Source organism: Acanthisitta chloris, unplaced genomic scaffold (genome assembly GCF_000695815.1).
Source record: "Acanthisitta chloris isolate BGI_N310 unplaced genomic scaffold, ASM69581v1 scaffold2528, whole genome shotgun sequence".
In the NCBI taxonomy this organism is placed as follows: Eukaryota; Metazoa; Chordata; class Aves; order Passeriformes; family Acanthisittidae; genus Acanthisitta; species Acanthisitta chloris.
This window is the reverse complement of record NW_008685227.1, coordinates 127,803-140,353: the sequence shown is the minus strand read 5'-3', so window position 1 is coordinate 140,353 and position 12,551 is coordinate 127,803. Positions and strand designations below refer to the sequence as shown.

Below are 12,551 nucleotides of genomic sequence, written 5' to 3'. Positions count from 1 at the left end.
TGATCCTGGTTATGCTTCCTCCCAGTTTCTTTTGTGTACTTTCTCACTGGCAGAGCATGAGAAATAAGAAAGAAAATGTCCTTGATTTAGCATAAACTCAACCTAGCAGAAACCAAAACATCAGCGTGTTATCAACATTATTCTCACTCTGAATCCAAACACAGCACTATAGCAGCTACTGAGAAGAAATTAACTCTGCCCTGCCTGAAAAATGAACCAATTAGCCTTTAAAAAGGGAAGAGGAGAGGTGTTAGGAAAGTCTGTCCTAAGAGTACTGAGCTGCTCAAGTCTTTCATTTTTGTAATCCTTTGCTTAGGAGGAATTTGCTGAAGCAGCAGGGTCTGTGGCTCTGCTCTCTTCACCCTCCACCACAGCCCTGCAGGGAATTCACCTGGTTACAGACTGCTAAGATACCTCTGTTAGGGTAATTGATTGCAATTGCAAGTGTCTGTTATTGCCACACTGTTTAAACACAGGAAGGGGAGAGAGAGGAAAAACACAACATAAATAGAAACTATTGATCTTAATATCTATTTGTTTTCATATGCTTAGTGAAAAAGCACACCTATACTGAAAAACGTGATGAATGTAATCAGATGTTCCCTATAGCAAGTCAAAGTAAAAAGGTGTATTGGTGTTATGTTCAGAGAGAACTTGAAGCATCTGACAGTTGGTTTTTTAATGACTTTTCTGTTTACCCTTTAATTGCACTCATCACTTTCTTTTACCCCAGTACTTATTTTCTTACTTCCTAAGATTAGGAATGAACCAGGATGTTAATTTCCGTTTCAAATTTTTTGAACTAATATTTATCTCTGAATGTGAAAACTGATAACCAGAGATAAAAATGTCACTGCAAAAAATGTTCTTTAATTATCTTAGCGAGAAGGAATAGTCTCAAATATGAGTACAGTGTGTCATGCCGAAGGAGTGACAGCTGAGGAGAGCTGTCACTGCCAGTTTTCATATACCACATCTCCTTGCTGGTTCCCATGAGCTGGATGGTGACTCCATTGCCTGATGGGCTTCTTCAAAGTGTTGACAAAAATATGCAACTTTTTCATACAAAGGCTGGCCAGTGGCCATGCCTTACTCAGAAAATGCCAGGAGTGAATATAGCTCTTTAGGAAGGATGGAAGTGAAATGACCAACAAAACAGTGTCAGCTTTCAGAATCCCATTGCTTCTGGTATTTTTATTGAAGGAGTACTGCTTTCTGGACACGTATGAGCATTGATTAATGACTAAGGTTCTGACTCCTGGATTCAGTTTAAATACTGAGTATAATTGCATGCGGAATGCTTCATATAGGTTTTGGGGTTATTTTTGGTACATGTGCTCTGAAGGTCATTAGGCAGATGTGATCCTGAGACTATAATATAAGAACCAAATAAGAAATATTTTCAGTTCATGTATTTTTAATGGAAGATTTAAAAAGAAAGCAATTACAAACCTTTAAAAATAAATTATGTTTGGATGCATCTGCATTTCTGACAAGCGGAAAACAGCTTATGACTATATATGAGTTTATATAATGTTTTAAATTTTTTTTTGTTTAGAGTCTTATAATTTAAATTCATGTGAAGATTACAGGTAATTTCTGTAGCTGACTTACAACTATTCCGGTTTAAAAACCCTGAATATTTGTCATTTGCAATTTTGAGAATATAGTTTATACTATACATTTGCCTAATGCAGAGTTCCCGGGACCACAAAATTGTCTTTTTGGCAAGTGTTACATGCACATATTTCATGTAGTGGTCTACAGTTTTCTAGAAACTAGGGCAAGCTCTGTAAATAGACCATGCCAGGTAATTATTCACCTTCCTTTCTTTATGCTACAAATTAACAGATTTGTTCTGTGGTGGATGTTTTTCTGTGATTTCTGTGAAATCTCTTATGGTGTTGTTCATGTGTCATTTCACCCACAGGTACATTTATGTTCCAATGGGAGGATCTCAGTCCAGTCTGCCTGGAACACTCTTTTCCACAGCCCTCACTTTTGCCTTTGTAAGCTATTGGCATGGAGGACAGAGCTATTTGTGGTACTGGGGCACACTTAATTGGCTTGGAGTAATTGTGGAAAACAGCGTCAAGAGGATACTTTCTATTTCACTTATTCAAGATTTAATTGTAAGTTAAATCTCTCCGTTTCATGTTCTTGTTTCCTGGCTCCATGCTCATCTGAAGTTCCTTGGTACTTGTTTGGTTTAATCAAAATTAAAAGTCATGGATAACAGATAAGAGTTAGTATTCCCTTGCCCACCCTCCAGGATTTGAGGTAGTAACCAGTTCATATAACTGGACTTTTGCAAAGCATCAGCGAAGCAAACAGTGAAATATGTGAGGTCTTAAAAGCTTCCTCTGCAGTCCTAGAGTAAGCAAATGCTTGTCACGTTGTATATGGCTGAACAGAAGCCAGTTTTAACATTTGTATTCTGATTTCACTCAGGATGGCCTTAAAATATTCATCTTCACTAAAATTAGGAGTGTATATTTCTAACCATGTGTTTCCTGGACAAATGCATGTGTAGCAGCTGCTTGCATCTGGGAACGAGCTTACACTGGGAAATCTTATGCCACTAAAGAGCCAAGTAAAGACAGCATTATTTTGCCTAGAAGTCCTCTGATATTTTCACTTTACTTATACTTTTGTCTTTTGTGCTGCTACTTCCAAAGGACAAAATTGACTTTGGCATGCAATCATATGCAAAAAGCACTATTTTCATTTTGATGGTCATTTTAATCTGCAGGTTTGCTCACTATTAAATCCCAAGTCTTCTACTAACTGTTAGTAAGAATAAATAATTCGTATATCTTGCTTCCTTAGTAGTGATAAGTGCACAGAATTCATACTCTCATATATTGTTGTTGTGGTGGTGACTTCATCTTCAGCCTGATGAAGTCCTGCTGCTCAAGTAATGATGCTCGTTCTCCATCCCACCCATCTCAGTTTTCACTGTTGTGGTATCCCATGTGTGGCAGCTGATACAGCTAAGTAATTTAGCAGACCGTAACAGCCAGTGCTAACTTATATCACCCAGTTGTCCATCACTGCAGTTTCAGTGATAGTCTGGAAGCAGCTTTTTATCTTCCTAGAGAATGAGTTTATCAGATCCATTATTCCTCCCTCTAGGGTGAAACTGAGCTTCACCATCGAACTAGCTGCATACATTTGTCTCCAGACTGGAAGACAACATACTTTTTTAGTCATCCAGCTGTATGAGGACACATAAGTGTAGGGGCCAATTGTGTCTGATGTCATTGTATTAGAAATTTAAAAATAACTCTTAAGGAATTCGTGCTTAAATATCATAGAAATTATAAGGGCATGGTGTTATGAAGGGGGGTTTTATGTCTTGAATTAATTTCTGACACATAGTTCTAATTATAGTTAACCAATGCTGGCAGTAGGGTTCTTTCTTTGTATAAGTGAAGTCCCTAGCAATGAGCCAAGTGCATTTTACCCCTTTCCTCCCCTTTGTTTTCATCCAGTGTTTTTAAAGGCCTATGCAGTGTCTTCCATGTCTTCCTAGTTTTCCACTTCTGTTTAGAAACATAGCTGTAGACCTCCCTTAGAAGACCATTTCACATCTTTCTCTGAAACCATATTTTTAATATGAATAGCTTTGGCATCTAAATTAGTGCATTAGGCAGATCTTGCTGCATTCAGTTGTGGCTGAGTCACACTTTGCCTTATGCCTTGAATGTTTTTCTACAACGACATGAGCTACAGTCGTTGCAAACTACCCCTTATTGCTCTCTCCTCAGTCTTCTAATTCGCTCCTTTCCTTTCCCCCACCTTGTAACTTGGCTTTTGGAAGCATTCTCATAATCCTGCCTCAGTGAGAGGTGTGCTGCAGTGTTGAAGATGACCTTCTGGGATATGGGGTTTTGACTTAAATTTCATCTGTTGCCAAGCTGAAATCCTTTGCATTCTTGTGCTTCACTCAGTTGCTGTGTTGGCTCTTGAGGGCTATTTTTGAAAAGGAAAGTTTATTTTTGTCCCCAGAATAGCAGATGAGTTGCTGAAAAAATACAAAGCACAGGTTTATGCTTTTTTAACCCATTCTGTTTAGCAAACCACCTCATATATTATTGTTGTTAAAGCTAAGTTACATAATCCAGTTAAGCAGGACGTGTTTAGTTAGTAAAATATAAAAAACCCTCGAATTATAACTTGAATTTTGTTTCTGCTCTGTTTTTAAAATTGAATTAATTGCAAAGAATAGCAAGAATGGTATCCAAACTGCCTCCCTTCCTCTCCACCCCCATATTGTCTCAAGTCTCTTGCAAAGGAAAGGTTAAAAAATCTAAATAAAGTACCTTTGAATCTTGTCCTTCACTGAATCCTTGTGCTGACTAAAAATATATATAAAAAAAACCAGACCCTGTATTTATGCAGATTTTATTGTAGTTCAGTCTCAGCACTTGAAATCTAGTGCGTTATGGGGAAATAACACTTTTGTAGCAGTCTGACAGGTTTCAGATGTCACCCCAGGCATATTGAACTAGAATGAACAAAAAAGCGTGGGCATTGTTTGTGAGAAGTAAAATCAGCATATAAAAATTATTTACTGAAAACAGGGAATTTTCTGACCCCAAAAATTAGTTATGAAACTTCGAATTTGTACTGGTTGCAAACCAGTGCCTGCCTGGCTTCCTGATTTCAGCTCTGAAAGAGCTGCTGCTCCTTCCTATGTGCTTTTCAGCTTACACTATTCAGAACTTCCGTGTTTCAGTCTGTTGTGTTGTGAGAAGTTACCTACATATCCTTTTCTCCCCCTAGTGATTGCTTGTTAGAGATAAGTACATTAGAGCTAAAATTATTTTGTCTTTTCATCAAAACACTGTATATAAAACAGCAATAAAATGCTGTGCATCATAAGCTAGGGCACAGCTGGAAACTTTGTCTTAAGTGGGAGATGTCTCATTGTGGTTTATCAGTTTGTTGGGGTTTCTTTTTATTCTTTTAGGTGATATTTATACCTGTACTGAAGAAACTAGTGCTTTGTTTCACTGATTTTATATTAATTTCTTAGAGATGAACAGAGACTCCAGTAGTAACTCATTTGAAATCAGTGATAGAATTTGTATTGACTTTTATTAAATAATGTGTCAGATTTCTGAAAGAAAATGCTAATGGCTATCATTCTCCCAGTGATTTAATTTTTTTCCCTTCTTTTTCATTATGGAAAGTGAGATATAGATCTAGTAAAAAAAATTAGATCTTGGTATAAAAATAGATTTAGAATGATTTAAACCTTAGAATAGCTGACAACACCTTTAAATCAATGGATTTTTAAAAAAGAAATATTTGGAAATCATCCAAAGGAAGATATATCAAAGGGTTGAAGTTTTCAGGTTGATAAAATTAATGTTTTAATCTAAATTGAAACAGCAGCATTTATCATTTTAGTTCTTTTGTAAAGTGAAAACATGTTGTTCAGTCTAGTAAGGTTTTTTTAATTGAGACATAAAGATCTCTCATTTAAAAACCGTTCTATAATGAGCTTCTAGTTTAAGATCTTATTTTTAGATTTATTTAGTAAGAAACTAAATACAGCATAAACAATTCATTTTGAGAAACAAACTAATTTTAAGCATGGCTTATTTAAAAGTAATTTGTACTATCCTTGTAAATGTTTTGGATTTTTAAAGTATAAAATACTCGACTTCTACATTTCATTTATGGCTGTAATGAGGTACAGTAATTAAGTCCATTTCAGTATGTTACAATTGCCTACCCAACACCTTTTTATATGATGTCCATGTTTGTGTTTAGTGGGTTAGATTAAACTTGGTTAGTGTGTTAGATTATTTTTTTCCCAGGAGCATGAGCTCCATAATTTATCTCCAAATACTACCATTGTTTTAAGCACCAAAGTTGTGGTTAATGAGAACTGGCATCCTGTTTTGCAGAGAACAGAATTTCAAAGTTTGGGTGTGGTGAGGAGGATTTTGCCCTTTTCTGTTTAATTTTGTTTGCCCACTTTGTTCTGCTAGGTGCATTAAAATTTCTAGAATTATTCATAATGAGTTATGCATTATACAGTGATCCTGCAGACAGCTGGTGTGGAGCATGGAAATGTGCTGACGGTGAGCCTGACCTCTGACAGGGAGTCAAGCTGGTGTAACAGCTCACTGCTCTTGCAGGGGAGAAGGTTTAACTTCACTTTCCTCCCTTCCTTGCAGTCTTATCACTTCCTCCTCTGCACACCTTCCTGCTGGAGTCTGCTGAGCTGACCTAGCTCTTTACCCCAGCAGAAAGCTTTACTTCCTCTGGTTATTTTATTGCTAGATGATTTGAGTAATGGAGAGGAATCTGAAAAGCACCCGAAGCAGTACAATGTAAGAGACAAAAGCCAAGGAAAGGAGGTGGAAGAGAAGGTGCTCGACTACTTGGACCCTGCCCCTTGCAAACATACACAAGCAGTATGGGGTAGTAGACTGAGCCTCTGTATTTAAGGGCAGTGAGACAAAGAAGCCAGTGGGGTCCTGCTGCAGTTATTACTCGGCCTTGTGGTAGGGTCCAGATTCAGCCTAATCAACAAGGAGAAGACTCCTGTGAATTTTACAGACATATGTACATGTCCTATATGCATCGAGCAAATGTATAACTGTTTCTTTTAAATGGCAGAATTTCTTTTTGCAAGTATAACTGACTTCAAACTGCTGTGAGATACACAAAGTTTTCTTCTACAGCAGAGGCAAGATCTGACCAAACATTAGGAAGTCTTTTGAGGGAGGTATATTTGTTTACCACCCTGTAAGACTAAATCTTTAATAAGATCTCTATAATCAATAAGGACCTTTGTCAGCTGTTCCTCAGCACACACTAAGCTTTGGTCTCTCTTTTACTTCATCTGGTGGAAAAAGTATTTATATCACTGGTTTGCTAATGTCAAGCTGCTCTGTCCTCTTCTCTTTCACTAGTAGTTTTGTTCGATACATACATAGTTTTATTGCAACATGGTGATTCAACTAGGTGACAAGCATTGCCAATGATACTTTCTTCATAACCTTTTTACATACTTGCTGTAGACTTCTGTTGAGTTTGTCACTTCACTGTCTGAGAATGAACAAAGTCCCTTAGTCAGGCTCTTACTCTCTAGTGCAGAACTGGTCACCCATAATGTCAGAGCCCAGAATGGTAGAAGGGGCTTGCCACACACTCCCTACCCTCCAGCCCAACCTTGAGTTCAGCCATATCATTGCTCTAAACAGAAATATTTACTATCCAAAATGGATGTGCTCTGACTCAAAATCCGTGGAAACATCTTTTCCTAGATGTGAACATTAGTCAGAACCACTGTTCTTTGTATGGTACCTAGAAGCAGCAGAGTTATCAAGGTGCTGTTTTGTACTGAGCTGCTGAATGACCATCAAAGGTAAATATGGACTGGCTGATCCTAGGTTTTTTCCAGTGTCTTTTAGCTTTTCCAGCAGTAATTCTGAGTTGAGTAATTCTTGCCGTGTTTGCTTGATTTTTTTCTTTTCTCTCTCCTCCACTCTCTTGTAAGGGTTCATTCATCTTTGTGGAAGTCAGTCTCATAACACTTTGAGAGCCCTGCTAAAGATGCACACACACACTTGCATTGTGACTCTGGTTTTCTTTACTGAGGGAACTTCTCAGACTTGGTAACAAAGACTGAAAACTTAGTAGGAGTTGTTTTATGTGAGGGATAAGCATATGCAATATGCTTATAATAAGAAATTATGCAAATAATAAGAAATACTATTTTTGATGCCAGCAGAAACCATTGTGACTTTCCACCCATCTTTAACCATATGATTACTGCTCTGCTTCAGGCCACAGTGTCAGCTGGGAAGCTCCTTGCATAGCTGCCCAGTTGTCTTAACAAAAAAACTTTTCTCCCACCTAACTAGCATTATTAATTTCCTCTTCTATTTTGGAGACATTGGGTAGTTTTATGGTGCTTAGTCTGTAATGCAGTTTGAAAATAAAGTAAATCATGCTACAGTGTGAAAACAAGGCAGAATGATGCTGGTTATGTGCTACTGTTACATGAATACAGCCTCCCTTTGTGGTTCACCTCAAAAATAGATGGCAATAGATGTCAGCAGTTACAGAAATACAAGTAAAAGTACTGAGGAGCAGTTGCACTCTGATCCTTCTGCTGTGCCTTGAGATTCAGAAACTTGGCACAGGGGAAGTGAGGTCTGTATTTGCTGAGAGTGTTTATCAGATGTCTTCATAGGGATTATTACTGTGTATTATGTATTTGGTAACAGTTTCACAGTGGCAGTGTGGGAGAGCCATAGGGGGCGGGATCCCTTCCCAATTTGATTGCAATTTAAAAGGGAAAAATGTTAAAATGTGCGCGAGGGATCTGAGAGACTCAGAATCGGCAGAATGGAAACCAGAAGAAAAATAGGGATGTCAAGGACCTGGATGCAGAGGAGAATGCATGACTCTCTTCATCAGTCCTCCTTGATGAGAGCTGAGACACATTTATAGGAATATGTATACTGACATTACTTGATTGGATTCCCTTCTTTAAACAGAAAACAGAAAAGAGGATGGTATGTTTCAATGCTGTTCATTTTGTCCTTTACACAAGCTGCTGCTTTTGAAAAAAAACCATTTGGGCAGGTTCTTTGAGAGTGAAGAGTTAAATGTAGAAGTAAGTACAGAAATTTACTTGTGTGTATGTCAAATTTTCACACATGCATCTGTAAGTGTAGTGGATACATACGAGCTGGGAGGAAGCTTTCTTCAAACAGAAGGGGGAGTTGGCTGTTTGCTGAGAGATGCTATAAATGTAGATCTTTCGAAAAATCTAAAAATGAAATGATGCTAGTGCAAGACAGCGTTTTGTTGAGTGAATGTTTAGTAGGAAATCAATAGAGAAGATGAGTATCTTCTCAAATACTATATATAGCACTTATTCCTAAATTCAGAATCAAGTTCTATTTGTGAAAATAGATCTTAACTGACAGCTGCTTGATTTTAATTGTGTGGTCCTCTTTTTATAGGAGTGATGTAGGGAATTACAGGTTGTTTGCATCATCCTGTCTCTTGGAAAAATGCTGTCAGTTCCCACCTTCACGTGTGAAACTTCCAGGAGCTAATTTTTACCTTTGCTTTGGAAGGAAAGTATATACTTTGAAAAGAAACAGGATATGACCTCAGGCCACAGTTCAGCTTGGGTAGAAGGGAGGGAACAACTGCAGGCAAGATAAAATGCCAGAAAAATTAAGCAAAGTGAAGGACTGGTTCTGAGTTAGAGTTAGCCAAAGAACAGAGCAAACAGAATGATTGCCATGATTGCTTGAGGGTCCAGTGTATTTGATGGGGAAGTAAATTTATTCTTCTATTTGGTGCGGCAGTGATTGAGGGATAAGATCTGGTAGCACATCTCATTCACTTTCTGCTTGCATGCCTGTTTTTTATCTTGTTACTGCTAAAGCTCTGGGGGTTCCACAGTTTCTTTTGGATTGTTTCATAAATGAATATTTTGTACATGTTTTCAACTAGAATTCTTTATTTCTGTTGCTTTTCTGTTCTGTAGTACAGTCTCTGTTATTACTCTGTTAAACATCTGTCCCTCAGCTTCAGAGTGGAGGAGTGTGTATCCTGTTGAGATGTCAGCCTCTCATCAGCTGCCTCTCCTTTGCTCCTGCTGACCTTTGAGCCTAACTTCTACTATCATTAATGAGCACATGTAGTCCCTCCTTTCATTTCTGTCTCCCAAACACTTTCATCACTATTACCCATTGACAACGTGTATTAACAAACAGAAGATGCCCCGCTGCTTGGACCCAACCCGTCTTCATTTCTACTGCTCACTTTAAAAATTAAATAAATTGACATTCTGTTTGGCAGAGCTTTGCCGCAATTTTCAGCCTTTCCTCCGTCCCATCTGCTCCCCCAGCTGCTCAGTCACACCCTGCCCTCCATTTTCAGTGTGCCTAACTGCAGATAGATAAAATAGCCGGTAACTGTTAGTCAGGATGTGTTGCTTCCCTTCCCACTGTCCCATCTGCTCCTCGCTCCCATGCTCTTGTTTTTATGCTGTCCCGTTATTTTTGGCAAATGGCTGCATTGCGGATGACCCAGATTCAAGGTATGCATTGAGGTGTTCACTCTTGTGGTGATGGGGTGATTCCTGGGGCTCAGGAGTAGACATTGAAGAGTTGGTTTTCATAAAGAAAGCACTTAGAAGCACATCTAAGATTGACTGAGTAGTCTCTCTTTCTTCTCTAGAACTAAAGTATAGAAACTAGGGGGGGTTGCTTATTCTTCAGTTGTGGTACAACAGAGGGTGAAAACTGAAGTTCAGAAAATTGCACTGGTAAAAGAGACTCCAGCAAGCGATTTGAGCTTTGTCCAAGCATTTTGCTGATATGCATAAGGGCACCACCTGTGCCCCTCCTGTACTGCCCAACTACACCCACAAACATTTTAACTATCCATCCCCTCCCCAAATCCTTGTAAATCCTAAATAACAGACCATTGCAAAGAATGTTTCATTAATTTTTGTGACAAAAAGATGAGTCAGTATGTTAGTTTTTAAGCAGTCTAGTAAAAACCTTCAGGAAATTGAAAGGGTGGAACATTAATAACTATAGGAAAAACACTCCCCTCTCATACACTAGGAGCGACAGGGAAAGATAATGCATGACTAAGTGTTATATTCATGGTAGCTAATTTGCTTGATTTCTTCAATGCAACAAGTAGTGCAGTTTCTATATCTTTTTAAAAAATTATTATGGAGAAGTTGGCTGATAGGCTCAAGTGGGAGAGAATGAAATCTGTAGAACTGATGGTAATAAAATATTGTATGTTTTAAAAAAGAAAACTTCTGAAAGTTGTTCTGGATTTTTTTTTACCCTTTATAAACCAAAGGCAGATGAAAATACAATGGTTTAATCTCTAATTGCTTTGCCAATTTTATCATATGCTCTTATTTTGCCATGTACTTGGATTATCAATTCTCTGGATGGGTAGTTCAAAAAAGATGTAAATGTTGTGAATCTCTATTTTACTCCATGAAGAGAGATGCTTGTTTAAATTGCAGGAAATTTAATTCCTTTACATGGAACTTGTTAAAGTATTTTTAGTATAAGCAAGCTCGATAACGTCACTGACTTGATGTAGAAGTTTTCTTTAATCTGTCCCAGAACAGCTATATAAATGAGATGCATTGCGAATGCAGCACACGTAGATGTTTTCCGTCTTCCGAGCATTTGCCAAGAAGATACCAGCTAATGTATGTCAGGGGAGGCACCCCAGTTCCTGAGCCCTCCCTCAACCAACATAATGCTTGTGACCTGCTCCCAGAACAAGCTACTGCAATTGGATTCAGCAGCTCTCTGAATAATGAGCCTTTGGGACATGCCAAATCACAATGGTGCCACCACGGTTGCTAGAAAATGTAGGATTGCCTCCCTGATAAAATATTGTCGGATATATTTCTATAAAATACTTCAGTGTGATATTCTGTATAGGACTGCCTAGTCTTGTCTGCTGTACAGAGTTCAGTTTTAGCTTTTTCCTTGACTTCCTACCATCACAGAATGGCTTGGGCTGGAAGGGACCTTAATGATCAACTAGGTTCAACCCCCCTGGTGTGGGCAGGGACATCATTCACTAAGACCAGGTTACTCAGAGCCCCATCCAACCTGACCTTGAACACTTCCAGGGATGGGGCATCCACAGCTTCTCTGGGCAACCCATTCCCTCACAGTAAAGAATTGTTTTCTAATATCTAATCTAAAGCTATGTTCTTTCAGTTTGAAGCCATTCCCCCTTGTCCTGTCACTACATGTGTCTTGTCCTGTCACTACCAGCTTCCACAAGGAAGAGTGGATGACTTACACTGGTCAGTATTCCCCAAAGTATTTTCTCTGTTGCTGGCTGCCTAGGAGATGTAAATGCATTTATCTGGACCCTCAATCTCCTCTTTCCATGCCGTTCAGTAATAATGTTGTACACAATCCTGTAAAAATGCAAATTTATTGCTGATTAGCTCTAACTCACCCTGGAGAGAAGTTCCTTTAAACTGAGCTCTGCTGTCTGAAGCCACTTCTCCTGCCATATCTGGGTATTGTGCACTCATAGCGGTATAATTAGCTTGCAAAGCAAATGAAACAAGTATTTTCTCTCACAGTCTTTCTAACTCAAAATTCCACTGTGTCCTTTACCTTGACTCTTAATTCTAACCTAAATTATCTATTCTGGTGTGTGATGTCCTTCATAAGTCATCTTTCTCAAGAAACAACCATTACACAAGCTTCGTGTTTCTGGCTTGGTTTTCACTTAGAGGCTAAATATGATGTGCATTTGTAACTGGAAATGCATTTAGGAATGGAAATGTTTGGTCTGTGCAATTTCTTTTCACACCTGTCTTCCTCCACCGCTCTCAAACACATACACAGATTTACTTGTCAAGGCACTCCACTACATGATAGTATAATTTATTTTTGTAAGATGACTGAGAAGGCTCAGTGGAGAGAGATCTGATGGCAGCCAATTTTTCTAGACCCAACAATGTGCAGAGGGAAGTTCCTCCCAACATCTGGAAA

General features: G+C 38.5%; 1 protein-coding gene across 1 annotated transcript in view; it reads left to right on the top strand.

The window, feature by feature from the left end:
* Positions 1 to 1,930: 1,930 nt before the first annotated feature.
* The window catches only part of LOC103806941 (protein-cysteine N-palmitoyltransferase HHAT-like), a gene marked incomplete at its 5' end in the record, with an annotated part of 77,035 nt that continues 66,414 nt past the window's right edge, over positions 1,931 to 12,551 (top strand). Inside the window, one exon of the mRNA XM_009079655.1 lies at positions 1,931 to 2,132. Coding sequence (XP_009077903.1) covers positions 1,931 to 2,132 — 202 coding nt within the window. The remainder of the gene's footprint in view (positions 2,133 to 12,551) is intronic.